At 43.8% G+C, this 27,199-nt stretch overlaps 1 protein-coding gene across 2 annotated transcripts in view; it reads right to left on the bottom strand.

Moving 5' to 3' along the window:
- Positions 1-27,199, bottom strand: part of BRINP2 (BMP/retinoic acid inducible neural specific 2) — a 380,544-nt gene that overhangs the window by 43,294 nt on the left and 310,051 nt on the right. The window contains exon 7 of one of the 2 annotated variants that reach the window (XM_077277295.1): positions 9,109-9,328. In XM_077277295.1, coding sequence (XP_077133410.1) covers positions 9,109-9,328 — 220 coding nt within the window. Of the gene's footprint in view, positions 1-9,108; positions 9,332-27,199 lie in introns of both variants that reach the window. The other variant, XM_077277294.1, reaches the window with a different exon arrangement.

The following is a 27,199-nucleotide window of genomic DNA, read 5'->3' as shown; positions in this document are numbered from 1 at the left end:
CTTCACCATTCATGACCAGATACACAGGCCTTTGGGCATGGACTGAGACAGCCAATCAGGAAACCACTGATAGTGGCTAGGCCTGAGAACAGGTCAATAGCAGTGGACTGACCCAGCGAAATGTTTTATGTGCGCCTAGGAGACTGTTTATTGCTAATTGTTGCCAAAACTGCCACCATTATAGCACCACAAAGAGCACGAAGAAGGAAACGGGTGCCGTGCTGCTGAGAACACCAGAAGGGGAGCCAGATGTGAAGACGCTGCAAAGTGCCGATCAACACACAGGAAGAACCGCTGCAGACTCCAGAGAGAAGACACCGACCTCAATAAGGTTAGCAAAGGGGAGAAGCTATGCCAGACCAGGGGTAAGAAGTGACGGCAGATGCAGCCGCAGCCCCTGTAATGCCCCAAGACCTTGGGTTGGATGCAGCCACCGGTCTCATGGCACCCCCGGGCCTCGTCACTAATGCACCTGCAGGCCCCATCTTACCACCGCAGCTTCAATCAGCAGGCCGGACCCCGCTGCCGCTACAGTACCCATCATGCCATTGTCCACAGTAGCCAAAAGGATTGAGTCTCAACCAGGGGTGCAGAAGACAGCCCCTCTCATGGTCACCACTGACCTGGAAGCGCAACCACCCTACAAAGACAGAAAAAGTGTCAAGTGTTACATCTGTGGCAAGTTTGGCCATTTCCAGAACCAGTGCAAAGCACTCACGCCCCCGAAGAGACTGGACCCATGCAATCCAAGAGTTGGTCCAGAGAAACAGGTCAAGGAGGAAGTGCAGAAAGCAGTGAAGTACCCCGTCCATAGGACAGAGGCAAGCAAGCCAGGTCTGCAAGACACTACGCTCCTGACATGTAAAACTTCATCTGCAAGACCAGTACCTCAAATTACCCTTAAAATGGATGGCGTTGTCAGATCCAAAGTGGTGCAGCCAGAAGTGTGATGACACCTGTGGAACTCGCTGATCCCACCTGCCTATCAGAATTCTCTGTGTCTCGCATGGGCATTGATGGTCAAGTCAGACATTCTCAGCTTACAAAGCCACTGAGCGTGTGCACTCAGCCAGGACACTCTATCCTGTCCCAGTTTGTGGTGTAAAGGACCTGCCACTCAACCTGCTGGGAGCGAACCTACTGCAGAAGCTGAAGGCAACCACAGTGTTCCAGGAAGATGGGACAGTGACACTTTCTTCATCCCTGACCCAAGAAGAGTCATGCTGGCGGCCCTACAAGAACATTAAGCAACCAATGAGGCCTACTCAAGGAGGTACTGGACATAGTACCAGAAAGTCTATGGTCTAAGGGACCCCAGCACGTGAGAAAACCTCAAGTTGCCCCAGTACGGGTGTCACTCAAGCCATGTACCCCGTACCCTCGTAAGGCCCAGGCCAGGCCTAGAGTCAAGCTGCCTCTGACCAACTGAAGGTCTACCTGGAAATAGGAATCATTGTTCCTCGCAAATCGCCTTGCAATACCCCACTTTTCCCCGTCAAGAAAAAGACTGTAAAAGGAGCGCCAGCCAAGTTCAGAATGGTATATGACCTGAGAGCTGTGAATGACACCACAGTGTTTGAAACTGCAATTATGCCGAATCCGCACACTCTGCTCTCGAATGTGCCTGCCACAGCAAAAGTGTTCACAGTGACCGACCTGGCGAAGGTTTTCTTCAGTGTTCCCCCTCATCCGGAAGACCAGTTCCTGTTTGCCTTAATGCACCAGGGGGGACACCACACATGGACAGTGATGCCACAGTGGGCCCAGAACAGCCCTTCACAGTTCACCAAAGCAATGTCCACAGTTCTCACCAACTGAGTCACAGAACAAGCAGAAGTAACCCTGCTACAATACATGGACAATCTACTCCTTTGTGCAGTTGACTTTGACACGTGTAAAGCCCATTCCTTGTATCTCCTACTCTACCTGGCGGAGCAGCACTGCAAGATCTCAAAGAACAAAGTCCAGTGGTGTCTGAAGCAAGTTACGTTCCAGAGACACTGTATTGCTCACCAGGTGAAACACCTGACAGATGACCGGAAGACCACAGTGGAGAAGATGGTCCCTCCGACAACTCCAAAGGTGCTACAGGCCTTCCTTGGTCTAGTTTCATATTGCAGAGCCTGGATCCCTGATGCTTCCGTCCTAATGCAGCCTCTGTGTGAATACGTCAGTGTGACCCCGTTCCTCCAGACAGATGTGGCCTTCAGTTCGTTCAAAAAGTTAAAAGGCTCTGTAGTCTCAGCGCCAGCACTAGGCCTATCTGACTACAAGAAGCAATTCTGTCTCTACTTGATGAGAAGAGAAGGCCTTGCTACTGGAGTCCTGACACAGCTTCAGGGGGGAAAGCAGAGACTTTCGGACTACTTTTCAGCTTGCCTGGATCCAGTTGCAAGGGAAGCCTCTTCCTCCCGCATGAGAGCAGCAGTTGCAGCACACGCCCTCCTGGACAGGACTACTGACATCAGTGGAAAAACCATTGGAAATCCTGGCTCTGCATGACATCTCAGCAATCCTCAACCAAACCCAGCTAAAACATCTCTCCACCGCCAGGCATCTTCGCCTCCAGTGCTCTCTACTCCTGCCCAACAATGTCACCATCTCCAGATGCACAGTCCTCAATCCGCCCACTCTACTCCCACTCCCAAGGGGGGATACAGATACGGATCCTCAGATAAAAAGTCTGATCAAAATCTGCATGATACCTTCTGCAGGGATCTGAATTTGCTCCGGACGGATGACCATGATTGCTTCAGCATCATGCAACAGGAAACAGCAGGACTACCCAAGGTGGCAGAAGAGCCACTGACCAACCCAGAGTTGATCCTCTATGTGGATGGCTCCAGATTTGCAGATGATGAAGGAAGATTCCACACGGGAGGTGCAGCGACCAGCAATCAAGAGATCCTGTGGTCCAGAAGTCTGCCGCCCAGTCTGTCAGCCCAGGAAGCAGAACTGATAGCGCTGATGAAGGCCTACCAGATGGCAGAAGACAAGACTGAGAAAATGTTTACCGATTCAAGGTACTTGCATGGCATAGCACATGACTTCGGACCCATCTGGGCTGCAAGGGACTTCCTCACAGCAAGCGGAACAACCGTGAAGCATCAATGGAGCCATTAAGGACCTGCTGAACACACTTCAACTTCCAAAAGTGGTGACAATGCTAAAAGTCAAAGCGCATGGAAAACTGAACACAGTAGGGGCACGAGGCAACAACATGGCGGATATGGCAGCCAAAGAAACAGTCAAGGGAAGACAATATGGACAAGTGGAAGAGGTCGTAGAGCCGGACGGCTACTACAGGACGGCTGAAGACAGGAAACCTGACAAGATGACATCCTGGGATCTGCTCAAAAAAAAAGTTGCAAGAGCAAGCCCCAAAGGACAAGAAGGAATGCTGGGTGCAGAAGTGAGCAACACATGAAGAAGGAAGGGTATACTAAATGGACTACAAACCCTGTTTACCCCGAAGCATGTACCCTATGGTGGTCCAGTGGGCACATGGGCCCACACACAGATTAAAGACACAGATGAATGATCCGATTGGTGCTTACTGGTTCGCTCCAGAAATCTCCACCCTAACAGCCAAGTTCATAAACAGCTGTCTGACCTGTGGCAAATGCAACCCTGGAAGAATGAAGAAAGTTCCCACACATCAACTTGCCAGACCACTGTACCCCCTTCCAGAGGATCCAGATAGACCACATCCAGATGCCGCCAAGTGGAGGATTCGAATATGCCCTTGTGGCCATGGACATGTTCTCAGGATGACAGCCAGAAGCTTTCCCAGTGAAGAACCGGTCAGCAAAGACTACTGCAAAGAAGCTACTCTCAGATACGAGATATGCAGCTATGGGGTCCCAGAAGTGATAGAGAGTGACCAGGGACCTGCATTCACAGCAGACCTCACATGAGAGATCTAGTCAGCAGTAGGGTCAGACTTAGGCCTACACACTCCCAATCACACTACTCAGTGTTAGGCACACTCCCAGAGGCCCAGAAAAGCTGTCACCATATGAAATTTTGTTTGTGTCTAGTCCCAGGTTAGGGGTATCCTTTCCCTTAGCAGCTGATTATGCAATATGATACTTTGTCTGCTTATGTAATTGAAATCACCAAGAAACTTGCTAACATCCATTCTCGAGTTTTTTCTTCATTGCCAGATCCAGATTCAGTGTCCGGTATGCACTCCTAGAAGCCAGGAGACTGGGTGTTGGTGAAAAAGCTTGTAAGGAGAACACCACTCGATCCCAGATTTGATGGTCCTGCTCAAGTGCTGCTGATGACACCAAACTCTGTGAAACTGGAGGGAAGACTCGCTTGGATCCACTCATCGCATGGCAAGAAAGCTCCCCTACCAGAAGATGACACCCAAGCCAGAATGATGTCGTGGATGCCCTGCCTGACCGAAGAGATGACCTACCTGATAAAGACTGCACATCGCTCACTACACATGCTATTGACTAAGAGACTGATTGCAATGAACCCCCGTTAGGGACAGATCTCCTGACCGCCCATTTGCGAAAAGTCTGTATGGAGTGGGGCACAGGCGTTAGGCTTGTGTCAGTTCGCCAACAGCACAAAAGAGTTGCAGCGCTTTGGGACAGGAGGCTAGGATTAGGGCAAGTGATATCTAAGGGGGGCTTGTGATAGAAATATATATATCATGTAGATCTCACTTGCATGTATACTCCTCTATAATCAAATATATACTTATATGCTCACAGCTAATATATATATTATAATCAATGGTTTAAAATGGCTGACAAACTGATATAAGCCAGACAGATCATATGGGGTTTTCCACCCCTAAAAGCAGAAGAGAGTCAGATGTTTGGTGACTGCTGGTCAGGTGTCTCCACTTTGTCCTAGACAGAGAACTCGAGTTTAGTTGCTTGATCAGCAGTCATATGAGCATTAATCACAATATTCCATATATGTTTAGATAACCAATGACAGAGGAGCTAGACAATATGATAATTAACTAACCACCCCTGACAACCCCTAACCACTCCTTTCTATGTGAAAATATAAAACTATGTATGTACAATAAAGTATCAGTATTGATGGAATGTTGTTCTGTCACAGTTGTGTACAGTCCATTCTTGATGAGCGCTCAAAATACTCAGTCTAATTGGGAGCGGCCACAGCACACACAGGGATATATTTATCCAACCCTAATATTTCCATAACACTATCACAAATTTCCGTAACCTCTCTAACCTTATACCCATTTGCCCAGCCCCCGCTTCCCCAGTCCCACTAACAGGAGCTCAATGGAACGCTTGCTCTCTCTGCAACAAGCTTTCCTACATCCATGATCTTTTTGTTACTACCAAACTTTCCTTCCTCGCCATCACCGAAACCTGGCTCACCCCTTCTGACACAGCTGCTCTTTCGCATAGTGGATTTGAGGTGCACTCTGTGCGCATCTACTCCTCCTCCAACCTCCAACTGGCTGTCATTTACCGCCCCCCAGGGCCAGCTACCACCTTCTTTGACCACTTTATCACCTAGCTACTTCATTTCCTTTCTGTGGACATCTCCACTATCATCATGGGCGACTTCAACATTCCCATTGACACTTCCCTCTCAGCTGCCACTAAGCTCCTATCTCTCACTTCCTCCTTCGGCCTCACTTATTGGTCTTCTGCAGCCACTCCCAAAGATGGTCACACACTGGACCTCATCTTCACCCGCCTCTGCTCCCTGTCTAACCTCTCTAACTCAACTCTCCCTCTTTCTGACCACAACCTACTCACATTCTCTTCCCTCTCCACTCCTTGTCTACAGTCCCCAACCTACAAACTTGCACACCCTCGCAGAAATCTTAAACACCTTGATCTAAACTCACTCCCTGAATCCATCCTCCCTCTCACAGACATAAGTTCCCTACACAATGCGGATGACGCTGCCGCTCTATATAACACCACAATAGGTGTAGCTTTGGAATCTGTTGCCCCTCTCACACATACCAAAGCTCGCAAAATCAACAGACAGCCCTGGCACACCAGCCTGGCAAAAGAACTGAGGCGAGCTTCGAGGGATGCTGAGCAGAGATGGAAAAGATCCCACTTCAATGAGCACTTCATCGCATTCAAACAGTCCCTCACTACTTTCAAGGCCACACTTGCCACAGCTAAACAAACCTATTTCTCGTCTCTCATATCCTCCCTGTCTCACAACCCTAAACAGTTATTCAACACCTTCAATTCTCTCCTCCGTTCCCAACACCTCCTCTCTCCCCACTCATCTCAGCTGAAGACTTTGCCTCACTTTTCAAGCAGAAGATTGATAACATCAGAGACTGTTTTGGTTGACAACCCTCAGAGCCCTACCTCCCAACTGCCCAGTCCTCCACCTCCAAAACCATCTTCTCCACCATTACAGAAGATTGACTCTCCATTCTACCCTAAAGATTGCATCTCCCCACCTGTGCACTCCCATTCCACTTCATCCCAAACCTCGCCACAGTCTTCATCCCAACCCTAACCCATCTCTTCAACCTATCACTAACAACTGGTATTTTCCCCTCAAGCTTTAAACATGCCTCAATCATTCCTATCCTCAAAAAGCCCACTCTTGACCCATCCTCTGTATCTAGCTATCGCCCTATATCTCTTCTTCCCTATGCCTCAAATCTACTGGAACAACACGTCCATCTTAACTGTCTTCCCATCTCTCTACCTGCTCCCTCTTCGACCGCTTACAATCTGGCTTCCGGTCACACCACTCCACTGAAACTGCCCTAACTAAGGTCACCAATGACCTATTAACTGCCAAGAGCAAGTGACACTACTCCTTTCCTCCTCCTCCTGGGCCTGTCCTCTGCCTTTGACACAGTGGACCATTCCCTATTACTACAGACCCTCTCATCCCTTGGCATCACAGACTTGGCCCTATCCTTGATCTCATCATACCTAAAAGGCGTCTCCCACTCACACACCACCTCCTCACCCCACCCCCTATCTGTCAGAGTCCCGCAAGGTTCAGTCCTAGGGCCCCTGCTCTTCTCCACTTACACCTTTGGCCTGGGACAGCTCATAGAATCTCACGGCTTTCTGTATCACCTCTATGCTGATGACACACAGATCTACATCTCTGGACCAGATATCATCACCCTACTAACCAGAATCCCTCAATGTCTGCTCACTATTTCATCCTTCTTCTCCGCTAGATTTCTAAAACTTAACATGGACAAAACAGAATTCATCATCTTACCCCCACCTCACACGACCCCCCCAATGAACCTATCCATTACAGTAAATGGCTGCCCACTCTCCCCAGTCCCACAAGCTCCCTGCCTTGCGGTAATCCTTGACACTGTTCTCTCCTTCAAATTACATATCCAAGCCCAATCCACTTCCTGCTGCCTTCAACTCAAAAATGTTTCACGGATCTGTACATTCCTAAACCAAGAATCGGCAAAAACCCTAGTCCATACCCTCATCATCTCCCGCTTTGACTACTGCAATCTCCTGCTCTGTGGCCTCCCCTCGAACACTCTCGCACCCCTCCAATCTATTCTAAACTCTGCTGCCCGACTAATCCACCTGTCCCCCCGCTACTCCCCGCCCTCTTCCCTCTGTCAGTCCCTTCACTGACTCCCCATTGCCCAGAGACTCCAGTGCAAAACCCCAACCATGACATATAAAGCCATCCACAACCTGTCTCCATATATCTGTGACCTCGTCATCCAGTACCTACCTGCACGCTATCTCCGATCCTAACAAGATCTCCTTCTCTACTCCCCTCTTATCTCCTCTTCCCACAATCGTATACAAGATTTCTCTTGTGCATTACCCCTACTCGGGAGCTCTCTACCACAACATATCAGACTCTCGCCTACCATCAAAACCTTCAAAAAGAACCTGAAGACCCACCTCTTCCGACAAGCCTACAACCTGCAGTAACCACCGATTGACCAAACCACTGCATGACCAGCTCTACCTTTGCTTACTGTATTCTCTCCCATCCCTTGTAGACTGTGATCCCTCGCGGGCAGGGTCCTCTCTCCTCCTGTACCAGTCGTGACTTGTATTGTTTAAGATTATTGTGCTTGTTTTATTATGTATACCCCACCTCACATGTAAAGCGCCATGGAATAAATGGCGCTATAATAATAAATAATAATAATAACAAATTGTTGCAAATTTCCCCAAATTTTAGATTTTGGTAAATCAGAAATTTTGGGGGTTCAATCAGTCAACCACAACCTTTCTGCTGTCTTATTTTGAAGGACAGGAAGGGTTCAACATAATAAAATGCATTATATTCCCCTATCCTAAGCAATCATCATCTTTATACCACTGTTGCTCCATGGTCCTTGACACTGGTCTTCAGCTCTTCAGGTGCTGAGTCCAGTGATTGTCCTAACAGGGTCTAGTGGAAGATAATACATGTCACTGATGTCAATGACATGCGGCATGTGGACGTCAATATTATGTGTCAAGTAGGAGAGTCTGCCCCTTAGGGTCACCCACTTTGCCACTTGAGGATCCCACACCCTGCCACTTGAGGGTCACCCACCCTGCCACTTGAGGATCGCAAACCCTGCCACTTGAGGATCACCCACCCTGCTCCTTGAGGTTCACTCATATTGCTACTTCAGGGCCAGGAACTGACCTCAACACCAAAGGTAGTGCATTAAAATAAAAGACCAAACCAGAGGACTGTGGCAGCAGTGTAGGTAGCGAAGGACACAGGCACGTATAATGTACTTTTTTAACCCCTTCCAAGTCTCATTTTACTATGCATTGAGGTCTGAAGATGCAAATTTTGGGAGATTCGCTCATCTCTCTCATTAGAACACTCTGAATATTTGAAGGTCAATCAGAAAACAATTGGGATCATATTCCTGTAAAAAAATACAATAAAATTAATCAGTATAAATTTCCAGACTTGGTATGAAATGGTCATAAAAAGTAAAACCTCCTCCCTAAATAAATATCTTAAAACCAAAGCTTCAATGTAGTTTCTAAAGGTTTTGATATATGTAAAGTATCACATAATCTAAATTATATTAATCAAGATGAAAAATATCCTTTCTTAATATGATGTTGAGCTTTGATGAATATGTACTGAAGCATTTTTGGATGAACTAACCTCTCCCGCAGTAATGTGTACTGAGGCTGGCGAAGGCAGTGTTTGCTCAGATTTATCAAGCGTCGCATTTGTCGTTGAGACTTGGACAGTAGCTGTTTGAAACCCGCTCTTAGCTGTTCATAGCGACGGGTGAGGTGGAGGTCTGTGTTCCAAAGTCTTGAAATAGTTGAGATGTTGAGGAAACGGTCTGTGGGCAAACTCTTCAAAAAAGCCCGGAACTCTGCTGTGAAGATAGAATTGATGTAAGGGTAAGTTAAAGTGTTAAGTCAAGAATTTTTGTTTTTAGTTCAGGTATATTTATACATCCAACGGTAACTGTGATTAAAGTCAACCAGTCATCAAGAATGATTCCATAATTGTTTTTTAATTTTTTATGTGCCATGTTCATTATATGGTAAAACTGACCCAGCATTATGATTATTTCGGTCAGTTCAATTATGCTGATATAAAACATAGATTTTTTTTTATTAAAGTGGTCATTTTCCGACACCCGTAACATTCTCCATTTTGAAGATATGGGGCTGTGTGAGGGCTCATTTTTACTGCTACCATTTTGGGGTAGATATGATGCTTTGATCACCTCTTATTGCGTTTTATTGCAATGCTGTGGTTGGCAAAAAAACGTAATTCTGGAGTTTTTATACCTTCTTCTTGTTACACCATTTACTGATCAGATTGATTTATTCTATATTTTGATAGAAACCAAATATGTTTTTTTTTTTACTATTATTGCTTTATTTTTAACATGGCAAAATGGGGGTGATTTGAACTTTTGTAATTTTTTTTTAAATATTTTTAAAAACATTTTATTTTCACTTTTTACTGTGTTTGTTAGTACTTCAACCTGTGATCATTCGATCACTTGAACTAAATTCATTAGCCCAATTTGGTTTCTGTAATTATTTAAATGTAAAAAATGAAAATATACATTCTTTTGCCTAAAATACAAAGGAAATGTGTCTTCTTTAACTTTAGGCCTTTTTGAGATCATTTAAACTTGCTTAACTGTTCACAATAACAGTAATTTCGACCAGGGGTGCCCAAACTTTTACATGCCACTGTAGATAGTAATGCATCAGTTCTTCAGCAGACCCCCGGATGTCATAGAAATCCACCAGTGCACTGTGATCACACCGCGGGTGCACCAATGGGAGCATGGAATGACGTGCCCCCTTTCTGGCACGTGTTAAATGCCACCATCAAAGATTGACAGCAGCAGTTACCATGTTAACAGTCACGGTTGGAGTTTGGCTCCTCCTATTGCTGTTAGAGGCAGATGTTTGCTGAATAACATTGCCATCATCTGTTTGGAAACATGCGGGCTCAGCTTGTGAGCCCTCATCAAATTCAAAGACCCGACATATCATGTAACTGAACGCAATATGTCATGAAGGAGTTAAAGGAGTTGTCCACTTTACCTTTATTTCAACAAATGTTTTGTGAACCTGTCTTTGTGATGCTTACTAATATAAAAGTATTTGAGATTCTCCTCCTACATTTATTAGCGTTGCCTTCCTCACGCACTCCATAAAGTGGTTACCGATAGAGGAACATGTGACCAAACATGCGCACAGCCTTCTCCAATTGGAAAACAAATTTCCCATGTGCAGTGTTTTTCTATTGGAGGAGGCTGAAGGTCAGATCTGGTCACATGCTCCTCCATCAGCATGTAAGGAAGCAGCGGTGCTGCCCACAAGCCCCTTTGAAAATATGTGTTGTGATATGACACACTGCACTATTTAAATGTGATTTTTTCTGTTTAGTAATTTGCATAAACTTAGTTAGATTCAGATATAGTTAAGAGTTGGGACTAGCCCAGAATGGAAGGGGCTCTGTGGGAAGACAGATGAGGATTTCCTGATAGTGAGGTAGATAGGGCACAGTGTTCAGTGAAGAAAGATCTACGGTCTGACACTTGGGAGACTGATATGTTTTAGTGTGTTGTGTGCGAAGAGGGAGGACCACAGGGCATCAGATAATACGTCCTGAGGACCAAGGAAACATAAGAAGAGATTTGACGGTTTGGAACCCAGGCCAAGGAGGCCACGTAAACAGTACGAAACTTAACCCAGGGGAGGAGACTTACTTAAAGGGGATTTAAGGGGAAGGATTTGTATCAGCAGGACTTTAGTAAACAGTTGTATACAGGGAAAGGGAACTAAATTGTGTTAATTGAAAGTAAGCTATGGATAACATATTGAGACTTAAACTCTTCTACAGAGGACCGTGGACTTTCATGGTTCTAGTGAGGAGTCGGACCAACGCACATCATACAATACTATCTTCACTAGCTAGTTGGGTACTGAGAGTAGTTGTGAGCAGCCATAGCATTACAACCCGACCAGTGTGGCCCTCACAGGGGAAGATACAGTCTTCGAAAATCGTTTGCTGGATTGTTATGAGATGTGAGAATGTGAAGTGCAAGAGAAATGAAGTGTCATTAAATTTAACCGAAAAGTGCTCGTATGCTTAATGCAAGAGGAAACTTTGTAAGGAAATGTGCCTATTATCTGACGTACATAGTTTTTAATCAAGTTTATGTTCAGTAAAAGGAAGTTTATTTTTGGACTTTGGTCTCTCTCGATCAGTTCTCTAACATTTGATCCTGGCCTGTCAGATGCATCAGCATCATGCAGTCTGCAGAGGTGTATCGCCAGGTAACAAGAGAGCACATACAGCCTAGACCCCCATTTTCATGTAAAATGCTGGAACATGAATTACAAGTACTTCATCTGTGGCTACCGCCCCGCGTCACGTTACAAGAAGCCATTGTAATAACAGGAGTACTGTGCAGAATGTGAGGAAGGTTGTAGTACTGATAGGTGTAAAGGAAACCTATCAAGTTGTACATTTAGTATAATCTGTTAGTAGCATGTTTATAAAGCAGAATTAGCTAAGCAGATACAGGATATATTATTTTTGTAAAATATTTACTAGAACTTGTGACTTATTTATCTAAATCCCTGCTTAATCAGGGCCTAGGAGTCCAGTGGGCGGTCAGAATTAGTATGACTGCCCACAGGACTCCTAAGCCCCGAATGAGCAGGAATTTATATCAATAAGCCAATGAATATTTTTGCACAAAATGATACATCAATGTGCTCAAATCATCCTGCTCTAAAACATCTGTTTGGGAGATTGGAAAGTATTTTACTTAAAAGGTACTGTCTCTTTTTTAACTTCTACAACTTGTGATGAGCGCAAGTGCTCATTACTGTAGTTTTGCCTAGGGTGCTTGGGTATGCACCGAGTATCGCGGGTGCTCGAGAGACATGTTCGAGTCCCCTCGGTCACATGTTTCGCGGCTGTTGGACAGCCACAACACACGCGGGGATTGCCCGTCTTTGTCAGGCAATCCACACGTGTTTTGTGCATATACGAGCACCCTAGGCAAACTCCAGTAACAAGCACTTTGGCTCATCACTAACTACGACAAAAATCCCAATGATAATGAGCATTGACTGGGACTTGGGCAACTGTTCTCTCACCATGAGAATTTTCATGCTGCTCTCACTGCTCTAGCTTATTATAACAGACAGAAGGATTAGCAGGTTTGCATCTGCTAATGAAAGGGAATAGTCATTTTTGCTGAAATAACAAGGAAAAACAGATGGCTTTACTGCTGTATTCAGTTCTTCATTGTAGTAGGTTTCTCCTTTAAGTATATTGTGCGTGTCATTTACTCAAAATAAAAGCAACAATTGTGAGATTTTAACCAATATGGGGACATGAACAGACTTATGGAATGGGATAGATGCTCACTGACAAGGAAAATGGCCCATCCTAGAGAACCCTAAAGCCGAAATTAAATTCACTACCATATTTTTATGTTAAATGTCAGATGAAGTGCAAGGGTTTGACATTGTTAAATACAATAAGATACATGAAAAACATAAAGAATTTACCTAGACAGCAACTGAGGGTCCGCACTGGCCTTTCTTTCTAGCAGGTTGGGTATACTTTACGGTCACAAATTAGAGATGAGAGGATTGATCCACGGAGGTTCAACTTTGAGTCAAATTTTCTTAAATTCGCCGGTCCCAGCGAATTTGAACATTTTGCGTTTTGTTTTGTTAAGATCGAAAAAAAATGGCCGGCACAATTTCACACACTACTATGTAAGTAGGCTAAAGATGGTTTGCGCAGGCTACTTCTTAATGCCATGTAGCTATTACAGCAAATGGTCTAGTGCAACAAATTAAGGGAACTATCATAGCTAGTGATGAACGAGTATACTCGTTGCTTGGGTTTTCCCGAGCACGCTCGGGTGGTCTCCGAGTATTTGTTAGTATTCAGAGATTTCATTTTCATCGCCGCAGCTGAATGATTTACAGCTGCTAGCCAGCCTGAGTACATGTGGGGGTTGCCTGGTTGCTAGGGAATCCTCACATGTATTCAAGCTGTTTAGTAGCCGCAATTCATCCAGCTACCGCGATGAAATCGAAATCTCTGAACACTAACAAATACTCGGAGGTCACCCGAGCGTGCGCGGGAAAACCCGAGCAACGAGCATTCTTGCTCATCACTAATCATAGCCAGTATAAAAGATGGGTTAGGCCAGGCAGCACCATTTTATGAATGTACAGTGTGCGGATAGGGGGTCAGAGCGCACAGAACTTTCCATCCAGGGATTAAAGGAAGCCTAATCTGATTGTGGTGTAGTACTGCGGTGCTCAAGCAGATTGAAAATTGAAGAGGTAGTCTAAGTAAATGTATAACAATTCAAAGATTCAAGTTTTATAGAGGATAGTGCATTACTTGTATAGTCACTCAGTATAACTGTGAATTAGTTAATGTGTGCTATACTGCAGTAATAGTACCTTAAAAGAGTTGTCCACTACTAGGACAACCCTTTCTCAATCTGAATGTTTGCTACAATTAAAATAAAAACAGTTTTACTCACCTCCCGTGCTGACACCATTCCAGGAGTGTTGACATTCGCTCTCCCGGTGCTCAAGTGAGGTTTTTACATCATGCGGGCCCTGTGCCCAATCAGCACTGTCATCATTTTCCTTGCCTTTGGACGTATAAGTAATCAAGATGAAGTCTGAGGACAGCTACAGCTTTAATTTCATCTTGAGTACTAATTTGTCCAAGGTGGGGACAGTGACGCTAGTGCTGATTGGTTTCGGGGCTTGTGTGATGTTACAACCTTACGTGAGTAGCGGGAGTGCCGATACCATTGAACAGTGCTAATGTGGGAGGTGAGTATACTGTTTTTATTTTAAAGGGAGGGACTTGTAATGACACTAGGTTGTCCTAGCAGTGAACAACCCCTTTAATAACAGCCTTTTTTATTATTCACATACTGCAAACAAGGAGGGCAATATTAAACCCTTCAGTGCTACGTTAGTCTCTCTCATCTGTCTCTCTTTCTGTCCTTACCGCTCTCATTTTCAAAGAAATTAGTGGCTTTTCAGTATTGCAAATTACAACAAATTTATTTGACGCAAAGCAAAATTTGAGGATCCTTTCAATTATAAATATCAAAAGATCAGTTCATCTTTAGGAGCAATTACTTTCCTTATGACCCTCAATGCTTTGCTGAACCACCCTAGATTACACTACATTTCCAACTCATCATTACTGGATATTTCTATAGTTCCGCCTGTCCACTACAACAAGGTTTCTGACAATGAAAAAAAAAGGCCAACTTTACTATTATACACCTGATTGTCCCACTTTAATATCATAGAAGTTAGTTTATAAACAGGCTCACAGTGCAATATAGTAGAGTTGAGTAAGATTTGCAGCACCATGGTCCAGTGGCCACATTAGGTAGTACCTGGCTACCAAAACTACCAAGGCCAACACAAAATTTGTGACCTCACAGTACTTTTTAAGGCAAAAAAAGACTTGATATTAGCAACCCTTGAGACGTGGTAAGTAGCCACACAAATCTACCACAATAAAAAATGCAAATCTACAGCAAAAATTAGCGAATGACTAAAAATTAGCCATTCGAACATGCCCTTAGTTTGTGAGATACAGAAATTACATTTTGGGCTCCGTTAGGGACATAGGCTGACTATGTCAGTAATAATAATAATATCAGTATATAATAGTTATATGAGAAACAAAATATTCTGTAGGCCTGCTTCATGTATAGTGAAATCAAGGGTACAATTAACAATTGTGCAAATCTACTGAAATTTGCACAAATTTGGCTAGGAAATTCAAGGGGAATCAAATTAATATTATTATGCTTTGAGGTCTCTACAAACCCCACAGCATGATAAACCTATGTAAATATATATATATATATATATATATATATATATATATATATATATATATATATTGTACAGCCCAAGCTCTCATCTCTCCTGCAAGTGTAGCTATACAACAATCCAGTCATCTTCTTATTACTCACACTTCTTACCTTTCTTCTTCAGTTTGGTTGTGTGTGTGGTCTTCACTGGACCATGTTCTATATCTTCTGGCACCTGGCATAGTTGTTTTCTGGGTGCTGACTAGACAAGTACATTATGGCAGCAGACGCCAAGGATGCCGAATACTAGAAAATGGCCCAGTGAGTATCAGTGAGTGAGTACACTGATGAACAGACCCAAGAAGTCAGGTGAGAATTAGGTGAATATTTTTATATAACCTCTTCCCAGACCCTTTTGAATCCAACAATATGGCCACCATTTTGCTTGGTTCACAAAAATCAAATTGGTAAAGAAAGATCAGATTCTGGCAAATCCAAAATTTGTCTGAAATTCAAGATTAATCCGATTCACCTCGAAGGGATTTGCTCATCTATTGTTGTAATATCTATGGTACAAGTTTAATAATTATATGTTCTTTTATTTATTTCCCAGCAATAACAATCGTGGCTCGAGAAAGGGTCTATTGTATTTCTATAGAAATCTTCAGCTCCTCAGGGCAGCATAGTAGACATGTTATTCTTTAATGAGGTTGTGCTAACTTTTCTTTTTTAAAGAAGAACCCTGGGGAACATCACGGTAAATTATCCTCCTGTAACTATTTAAATAAGTTTCCCTAGGAAAATCGACTGGTCACCTTCACCATATTTTCGGGAAGGAGATACGATAAGACGTCGCCTTAGACACTTTTAATGTTCTATTCACAATGTCCCAAACAGCATCTACACGTCTTTAGTCCGAGGCCTTTCTCGAACTGTAGCTGTCAGCTGTCTTCTCGCCATCCTTACAATTTGAGGCACATCAGCATGCTACTGTTGCCGTAGCAACAGCTTCCACATTATTAACGGGACAGATGCTAAATGCAGAACCTGTCAGATGCTCCGGGCCCTTATGCTGAACAACAAGAAACTGTTGGAGATAGGTTATCCCCGGAGAGCCTCACAGACATAATGCAAACATGTTCAAAAGGAAATAATGTAAATCCAAATTGCTTATTTCTCTGTGTAAATGATTTCTTTCAAGGTCAAACTCCAAACTAAAACTATGCATAACTCTCAGCTACCGCAATCTTAAAGAGGCTCTCCACTTCGGACAGCCCCTACTTGTAGTAAGATCCCTTGACCACAATTCATCACAATGAGTCTCCCTTTTGGGAAGCCCACTAACCACGTGTTATCTGTGAGTGAATATGGTAGTAAGTGTTCAAGTTCTCTGCAGCGCCTCTACAGGGGAAATAAAACATTACACTATGCTCATTTAAATCAATAGTTTGTTTGGAGGACCTCTGCATTGCACATAGTAAGAGACACACTTGTAAGAGTTCCACACTGGCCAAGTGATGAAGATTATGAACAGAGGACCCCCCACTATTACCTTAGAAATAAAGTGGACAAAGTTTGTTTGTTTTTTAATTCAACCTCTTGATCTTCTTTCCGGAATCCATTTTATGGCACCTGCCTACAAAAAATGCAGCTATCTGCTGTTTAACCACTTGAATAGTGCTGTCTATACAGGATTATTTCAGCATTATGATACTAGGAGGAAAGTCCTATTTCGTCACACATTCACCCACCCACATTGCATTTGTTGGATAGTGATGGGTTGCCTTTTGAAAGCTCGCAATGCCGCGATCTTTGTCCTTACAGGAGATTGTTAATTACAGTATATTCTGCAACACTTGAGTTTAGTGCAAGTAATCAAACAGTTTCAGGATTCAGGTTCCCTTGAGGGACTAAAAAATAAGTAAAAAGTAATTTTAAAAACATAAAAAAAATAAAAACTAAAATTTCCAATTTCCAAAACAAGCAAATTTGGTGTCGCTACATCTATAAAAGTCAAATCTCTGAAAATATAACATTATTTAACCCATATGATAAACACTTTAAAGAAAGAAAAAATATCAGCTTTTTGGTCACCGCAACTCCCCGAAAAAAATGTAATAAAAAGAAATTAAAACATCTTATGTGCCAAGTAACAGCATTTTTTTTTACAAGACCAAAAAAACATACGTTTGCTTTAATCATAATTGTACTGACCTGAAAAATCATGTTACCAGGTTATTTATACTGCTTACTGAATGCTATAAAAACCAACATCAATAATGGAATTTTGCTGCATTTCACCATTTAACCTCACTTGGAATTTTTTTCTTGTCTGGTAAAATGATTACAAATATGTATACAAAACAACAACTCGTCCTGTAAAAATAATCCTTCTTATTTCTATGTCGCTGGGAACATAAAAAAGCTATGGTTCTTAGAAGAAGGGGAGAAAAAAACGCTAAAAACAAGAAAAACTGACCCGATCAGAAAAGGGTAAAATATTTACCCCCAAAAATTAACATACCACCAGTAAATACCAGACTTTAAGTATTTAAATTGTACTTTTCTAACTAATAGTTAAAATTCAGATAAGTCATTTCTTAGTTAATGTGTTTCTGAAACAGATGAGTAACAATCAATAATTATCAATTCAAGCTCTCATAAAGATTTGTCAACCATAGATCACAAAATTCAGAATAGCAGAAGTTATCCATTAATATATTTCCTACAACCCGTGTTATTGCAAAATTAAGCAATAATTCAGGAGCTTCAGGAATCTTATGCCCACACCAATTTCTTATTCCCATCCATTTGCAACACTAGATGATATGAACAAGAGCGGCACTATTTACGGGAGGAAGAAGGCGTGTTTTTTCCTCAAACAACCCTTTTAAAGTTTTTTGCAGAAATATACTCTAGAATGATCAGAAAACGTAAATTTGATTCAGTTGAATGGAGCTGAGATACAGTAACAAACACATCCAGCAATCAGACTTGGTGCTCTTTCTGAAAAACAAGCCGATCCTTTTTCTAATCTTGAACAACCTCTATAAGGGCTTTGGTCACCCTTGACATGGAAATATTACTTTTACATATGTTAGTGGTGATGTATAGTTGATAAAATTGCACTAAGTTCAAGGTTGCAATCTTCATTTCATACATTTTAGCCCTACAGTTTGCAGACTGAACCAAGCTTCTGATTTTTCTCTTGTGGGATTGTCTCTCCCTATGGGAGGTGGAGCAGCATATTCATCACTGTAATGAGCGGCACCACGTGACCGCTCATACAGGACAAGCTGCGATGCTGAGAGGAAGCATCGAGGGAGCCGGGTGAGTATTTTATTTCCAGCGGGTGGTCGCACAGGGGGTGGGAGGGGGGTGGTGACAAGAATCTTTATTTTAACCCCTCCAAAAAAAAAAACAATGATTATTCATTCCTTCTCTCCAGCGAACGCTGCTGGAGAGAAGAAATGAATGGCGGCTTCAGCACCACAAGCTGGGGGGACAGCGCTTACTGTAGCGCTGTCTCCTGCACGGCACGCGGACTGCACATGGACAGCATCCGTGTGCGGTATGTGTTTTACATGAACCCATTGACTTTAATGGGTCCGTGTGATCCGTGCGCTCCCACGAACACTGACATGTCTCCGTGTTTTGCACACGGACACACGGTCCGCAAAAAATCAATGACATCTGCAGAGACACATTGATTTTAATGTGTCTACATGTGTCAGTGTCTCCGGTACGTGAGAAAACTGACACCACACGTACCGGAGCCCCTGATGTGTGAAACCGGCCTAGATCTGTACACCACCTCTTCCTTCTGCTACCTCTAACATTGAGAGAAGAGTGAGGAGAGCCGAGAGCTAAAAGAGCAGAGCTCTAAAAGATTTTTGCAGATCACTCAAATACATAATGGACATTCTGCCACAGCAAAATGGTAGAAAGAAATTTTTAATGAAGAACAATTAGATAGATGATTAGATTTGCAGTTAGGAAGCAAATGAACAAAAATATGTATTGAAACATGTATTTAGTCTGTAGGTATACAACAAGTGGGATTAGATGCATTTTTAATATGCCTGGTGCATGACAGGAGTCCATGTTTCCTAATGCCCTAGATCCTAATGCGCTCTATGTCCACCCTTGGCTTACTGGCTCTACAATTATCTTGATGTATCTGACTCATTTGGAACTGCTGTCTCTTCATACAAAAAACCCATCACAGCACAGGTGTCATTTTTCAAGTGCAGAATACAAAAGCTGCACCGTGAAACGCAGTTGTTTTGCACAGTTTCATAAATCCTTGTGATCTTTGTAGCTGCAAGTGTGTACTAGTGATAGGTTATTCGAGAACGATCCTGCACAAGGGTATGAGAATGGTAGAATATGTCACCCCGGCGAGTCCCACTTTCAGTTTTCAAATGAATCTCATTGGGAGTAAAAAGACACAATTCTGCTGCCAATGGCGCCAAAACCCTGGCCACCCAGTCTGAAATAAAAAACAGAGCAAGGGGGTGCTCCTAGGATTACACCTGATGGTCAAGAGGAACATTCAATAAATCGAGATCCACTCATCTGTCCGGGTTGTGCACCCCTGCACAACCACAGGAGAAGCCTGCAGTGAGTGGAGAGCCGGCCGTCAAGCTGTGGGGCGTGGAATCCAAGCTGACATGTGACATAACCACATGACCACAGGTCCGGCGGATCTCCAAATGGTAATGCCTGTGCTGCTCCATCCGCAACTCACAATGGAGTGTAGGTAAATGAAGGAAAGAATGTGCGGTCAGGCAGAGAGCTGGGCATATAGATAAGGACAGAAAGTTAAAAAAGTACAAAATGCCTGATGAAGGCGGCATTTAGCCGCCGAAATGTGCTGTGTTCAGCATTTTAATAAAGGTTTGTACATTTTTTGAACCTTCTGTCCTTATCTATATTCCCAGTGCTCTGCCTGACAGCACATTCTTTCCTTCATTCACCCTGTCTGAAAAACACTCTGATGTTAACTATCTAACAGTGGGTGGGGTTTTAGCTGCATTCGGATGGGGGTGATCTTTACTATAAATATGCATTCATTCGCGTTTGAACACATATTTAAAGAGGTTATCCAGGATTTTTTTTTTACTATGGGTCTAAGAACTAACAGGCAGATAGTTGCTAACTACTTGCCTGTTGTGATTGGCGCAGATCTCTGCCGGCACAGAGTGGTCACAGACCTTTCCTGCCAGTGATTCAAAGGAAGTCACGTCACCATAGCAGTGGTTTCCCTTCTGCTCTGCTCTGTTGACGGAGTGTGACTGCCGACATTATGCTGATTAACAGCCAGCTTCCCACTGCCTAACTCCGAAGAGCTATCTGTGAATCAGCATGATGTCGGAAGTCATGCCTCACTGACAGCGCAGCCCAGAAGAATAAAGGCTGTTCTGTTGACGTGGAACAGCTGAACTCCAGGCAGGATCAGTCGGTGTCTCTGTTGGAGCTGGACTGTCCATCATGCAGAGGAAAAAGGATGAAAGAGCAAAGTGAGATAAAGAAGGCTCTATGAGGTACCAGGAGGGATTTCACAGGTGACTGGTAATGTCATTCTGCGGCTCACAGGAAGTTAAAGACTGACTTCCTGTCTAGGCATGAAAGCTTGTACTGGACTAGTAGTCAGACTGGTGATCACATGACAAAGCTGCCAATAATGATGGGGAAAAAATGTATAAATCCAACTGAAAAGGGGTGAAATAAATTACACACCTAAAATATTCCTATTCAGGGTATCATTATATATGAAACAAATTCACCAGGAATGCTACTTTAGGGAATCTATTAGATACCGTGGCTGTCATTTCGCACTCTTGTGATTGAGTTAGTTGAATATATCTTAAGACGTTAAAGTTAAGTTCCCTTCCAATTTACTTTTCATAATCTTTTATTTCTTATTGCCACAAATTACATGAAAGATTGAACTAACAAAAAAAAAAAATATGAAGACATGACTTTAGCTTAAATTTTGTAATTAGCAAGTTGTCATTTTTCTGTCACTTGTGGACCAATTACCTATTGTAAATATGGACAATATTCTGAAATGATCCCCACGCTCGGTATAATCCCCTTACATAATTCCACTTTCATGTTCACAAATGCTGATATCCAGGTCCTTCACGTTGCCTCTTAGCCTGTTCCGAGGCGTAAAAGCCGGGTGACATTTTTAATGTTGTCACCAAACTGATCACAGCTACAGACCTTTGTCAGGAAAATTTGTAAAGTCGATTTTCTACTCTCAGCTTTGTCGCAAACAATTTAGAGTTCATGTTTCCCGGATTGGTATGCCACCCGCTGAGCCTAGGAAGCCTCCAGTGTGGCGTATACCGCTATGTATATTGCTTTTGACAAGTTCGATATTTTGGTAACAAACAAATTTGCACAACAAATTCTAACGGTGGGAATTGAAATCGAGGTGTATGTCTCCAATTTGATGCTCTAGTGGACCACTGCCTTGTATGTAAAATATAAAGAGACGTACTCACAAAGCGGCCCCGCGCCTGGATCGTACTCCGATGAGCGTATTAATCAAACAGTGCCATATTTTTAGTTGTTTGCAAAAAATACCCTCTGGAAGAGCATAAAAGGACGACTTCAATGTGTGACTGTTGTCTTGTGAATCGAATTCCCCTTTGGTAAATATATAAAGTTTATTTAAATAAATACGACAGTAATTGAAACGCTTGCGAAATGAATCAGAGAACTATATACGATATTTGGTCGTTTGCATCAATTATCAAGCACAATTGTTTGAAGATAAAGGTGCGTAGTCATAAAACATTCTCGAATACATAAGTATCATCTGTTTGTATGAAGCTGATTTATTGCCGGCTAGAGACTCATCTGGTTGATTATCGCTGTATTAAAGGGACACTGATCCTAAATACGATTTCATCTCCATGTGCTGAGTAGCTGAATGCAATCTATTGTTCCCAGTTATCAGCTACGTCAGGATTGGAAGATGCCACTTCAGTCAAGAAAAAATATAGTTTCTCTTCTTCTATGATCACTACTAGACAGAAGAAGATTAGAATAATATCTTAAAAATAACTACACAGTTCTAACGTACCGTGACCGTCCCCATTTTTAAAAGGTTTCGCCCACCTCTGGCGCCATTATTTTATATTTTTACTTAAATGCATGTATTTTGGGCTAATTATCATTTTTGCAAATCATTTTATATTAATAATGTTGCACCGTTTGGCTTTTACAGGCACATTACCGGCACATTCAAAAATGATGTCCTCCATTTTGCTGCACCTGCCAGAATATATTGTTTTTCTCTAGAGCAGAAGCATGAGGAGCAGCATGCAAAGTCTGCACCATGTGTTTCCGACATTTCCATTGGTGTGGGATGGACCGCTGCTCACGATGATGATGCTGTGTCCAAAAAAAAATTATACTTTTAATGGATGCCATATAGCCTATGAGTTATGAATATTGCTGTATCACTTGGTATGTATAGATGGTATGGCATATAATGCAGGTTTTTATTTACACCAATGTGTTTCATTGCCAAACTGGCTATTTTTCGAGTTAAAAATAACAAATGACCTTTTTCGTTCTTTACCTTGAAAAAAGACACCAGTCTGGTACTGAACCGCATTGGTGAAAAAAAAAAACCCTGAATAATAAACCATTGAGGATTCTTCATTCCTACAAGCGCTTCCCAAGTACAGTGATATCTCCACTTAGGCGAATTGCTATCTGAAAGTATCTTTTCTCCAGCCACTGGGTTGCAGTGGCATAACTAAAGTCTGATGGGCCCCAGTTCAAAATTTAGAGCAAAGCCTCCACCTGCATGTAGTCAGATGTATGGGCCCTTGTAGCGTTGTAGATACTATAAGGACTTGTGCAGCGCCCCAGAGACCTGGTCGTTGCAGTACTGACGCTCCGCCACTAAGGGGAGTGATGGTACGTCTGATGGCACTTAAGGAGTTCACCTGACCAGGTATCACAGTCACACACTACACGTCACATTCTGGCCACCAGGGGGAGCAAAGGGTTCTATGCATTAGGCCGCTCCTCACAATCTGGTAAAACTGGGGGCCGGATAGGAAGTTAGTCAGAAGCTGACTGGGTTGGATCCAGGCAACACCCTGTGGCAGAGGGTGTTGCAAGGGAAGATTCAGGGGGGTCTCTGTCAGGGGTGGGATCCTGACAGTGGCCTAGTGAAAAAGAACAGAACATTATGGAGCACCGCCTGCACCCGTTGCGGTGGCATCCTAAGAAAGGAAAAGAAGCGAGGTTTACTGTGGAGAAGTGAGAAACGAGATCACAGCAAAAAGGAGATAAAGCCAGTAGGAGCCGTGCCTTAAGATCGTGGCAACATCCTACTGAGGCGCGTAGCCGGTGGCCGGAACGCCGAGGAAGTATTTGGCTCCAAGCATTACTTCAAACAGCGGCAGGGCAGTTAATTATAGGTTGACTGCCTCACCTAAATCACCTAAGCAGACATAGAGGGCAATTGTCGGAGAGGGGCGACGCTAGGGTCCCGGAAGAACTCCAGGCCTACCCGTCATACGGGTGCGTCCTAGACAAATCATCTGGGGGACGGAGAAAGAACATCAGAATAGATACGAGTTGTGAGAGAAGAACATCAGAAACAGACACAACAGTTGTGAGGACTATCCCGTGGTGCTCAGCAGGGAGGTACTACAACACACAGGCGCTAGAAGGTAGGCACAGATTTCCACCTGCAAAGGGAACTCTGGATGTGCCTTCGGACTGGCCGGTCTCAGCCAGCCCTGTTTGCAGTGCTCTGGATTGTGGATCCTGAAGCGTTCAGTAAAGAGGTAAAGAGACTGCAATCCTGTGTCTTCATTATTCACCGCGACTTGCACCACGCACCACCATCACACCTTTCATTGGACGCCCCTTAGCAGGGTCACGGACCGGGTCTAGCCACCGTGACAACCCCAGGACTGAGACAGAGAGGCCCAGTATCGAGTACCCCGCGGCCCTGCGTCTGGGGGTGCTCCACTTGCGTGGTCTCCCCACATGTAATGATAACCCCCCTACTGGCTCCTTTTTTGTAATAAAGTCCCCCATTCTGAGGCCAGTAATAATGTTCTCATAATGACCCCTTCCAGTAATAATTTCTGTCATCCTGGGCCCTTGAAGTAACAAAGCACGCCCATCCTGGGAACCATTCTATAAGAATGTTCACCATCCTTGGCCCCTTCCTGGTATAATATTCCTCTTCCTGGTCTCCTTCCTGGTATAATGTTCCCTGTCATGTAAAAATGTCCCCCATCCTGGGCCCTTTATTTAATAATCTCCCCCATCCTGTCGCCTTCCTGTAATAAAGTCCCCCATTCTGGGGCCAGTAATAATGTTCCCATAATGACCCCTCCCAGGAATAAGTTCCATAATCCTGGGTTCTTGAAGTAAAAATGCCCCCCATCCAGGGCACCATGCTATAAGAATGTTCACAATCTTTGGCCCCTCCCTGGTATAATAATCCTCATCCTGGTCTCCTCCCTGGTGTAATGTTCCCCGTCATGTAAATAATGTCCCCCATCCTGGGCCCTTTATTTTTTAATGTCTCCTATCCTGGGCTCCTTCCTACAGTAATGTTTTCCATCCTGGGTAACTTCCAGTATTAATGTCCCATCCTAGCCCCTTCCAGGAATAATGTCACCCATCCTGGACCCTAACAGTAATAATGCTCCTTGTCCTCTGCCCCATCTTGTAACAATGTCCCCCATCCTTGGTCCCTTCCTGGTATAATGTCCCCCTTCCTGTGCCCATTTGGCTTTTCATAAAATGTGCTGGAGAAGAACAAAGCAATTATTTTTACCTTCCCTCGTTCTCCAGACTTTCGGCATCCTCCTCTGTTGCCAGCACATAAGCCAGGCAGCTGACTTGGGTCTGCCAACATGGGCAGCGCATGATGTCACTGCCATGCACCGCCGGTCACAGGCAAGCTGATGTCTGCTCCTGCACTGTAAAACATTACAGCTGATTGTGTGCCCGAGCGTGTACTGTACATCCAGGTAAAATTAATGCCGGCTCCCTCCCCCCCACATGGACTTAGTCACTGTTGAACCCTCTATGACGGTGATCATTACACCATTGAGCCTCAGTTAAAGCTCTCCTACAAAATTATTTTTTCCTAAACCTGTGTACATCCTTGAGCCTCAGTTAAAGCTTTCCTGCAAAATGTTTATTTCCTAAACCTGTGTACATACAGCATATAGGTGTGGTGCAGTATAAATGAGGTGTTATACTCACCAATCACTGTCTACCCCGCTTTCCAGCGCCTCTCTGGTCCTCTTCTGGGTAATATGACTTATTTGCTGACTTACCAGATCACACTGGGGCCTATGTTTGAGCCATAAGTGGCATTTACAGTGTACGACTGTGGAGAATCAGAGCAAGACTCCATAGGATTACAATGCTAAAGCGATTTCAGGATCATACATAGACCCCAGTGTGATCTGGCAAGTTGGAACTGAAGTCATGTGATCAAGAAGATGAGCAGAGCAGCGCTGGAAACCAGGAAAGATGGCAGAATGACCAGTACATTACTGCACTTAAGAATTAAGGAAGAAGTCTCATAGTGAAAGCCCCTCTCCCGTATTATTCTCTACCCTGGTAAATGTGCTGTTAAAAAAAACCCTCTTCTGTACCCATCAGAGCTCAGAACAGTTTAATGGGATCCCAGGAAGACTCAGCTAAGTCAGACTAACAAGTGCCACAGGCTCAGTAAGCTGCCCCAGGCCTCTCCTCCTGCTGGACCCTCGGAAATACCCATCACTAACACAGAACCATGAGCTCACGTTTATGAGAGTGTAGCTTTGTCAAGATGGAGGGGGATGTCTGGCAAAGAAATCATAGTCTTCAGTCAGAGGAATACATAGGAAGTCTTCCTGACTGTAACATCTCTGCTGGTTTCTATTTCGGCCACAAGGCAGGACTCACTTTTGTTGCAGGTGATGCTTGACAGCATCAATCCGATTTTCTTCCTAGGACTTGTGGCTCTGCCCAGTCCAGAAGATATGGGGTTAATCCTATTAGTTTGAGTTTCTTCATTCTGTCAGGACGGTGTTATGGCTGGACCTGGTGGTTAGGAGCACCGGGAATGACCTGATAGTCAAAACTGCAAAATAGAGCGAGCTCTGGGAAGTGGGAGCTCTGCTGACCGCAGCCCTAATCTATTATCACACACACTAGAATTAGCCGTGGATCATACCTGACTCTGCCTAGACGACTCTTCACAGCCTGAGAGGTAACTTCCCCTAAAGAGAAATATAGCCTCACCTTGCCTCAGAGAAATTCCCCAAAGGAAAAGAGCAGCCCCCCACATATATTGACTGTGATTTAAGAGGAAGGCACAAACATAGGAATGAGACAGGTTTCAGCAAAGGAGGCCCGACTTACTAAATAGACAGAAGATAGATAAAGGGATCTTTGCGGTCAGCACAAAAAACTACAAAAAGCCACGCAGAGTGAGCAAGAAACCCCCCGCCGACTCACGGCGCGGTAGGTGCCACTCTGCAACCCAGAGCTTCCAGCTAGCGAGACAATATCATGATAGCCAGCTGGACAAAACTTAGCAGGTACTCAGAAATATATTCAGCACACAAATGAACAACAAATGAGCTTAACAGGGACTTAGCTTCTGCTGAAGTAGACAGGTCATCAGGAGATCCAAGTGAGATCTGAACCAGTACAGATACATTGACAACTGGCATCAGGTAACGATTTGAGCAGAGTTAAAGGGAACCTGTCACCCTGTTTTTTGAAGATGAGCTAAAAATACTGTTAAATAGGGGCAGAGCTGGGCGTTACATTAGTGTCTTTGTGTGCCTTTATAACCTACCTAAGCTGCCGAAATACCTTTGT

Source organism: Ranitomeya variabilis, chromosome 8, assembly GCF_051348905.1.
Source record: "Ranitomeya variabilis isolate aRanVar5 chromosome 8, aRanVar5.hap1, whole genome shotgun sequence".
NCBI lineage: Eukaryota > Metazoa > Chordata > Amphibia > Anura > Dendrobatidae > Ranitomeya > Ranitomeya variabilis.
This window is presented reverse-complemented; position numbering and strand designations above follow the sequence as displayed.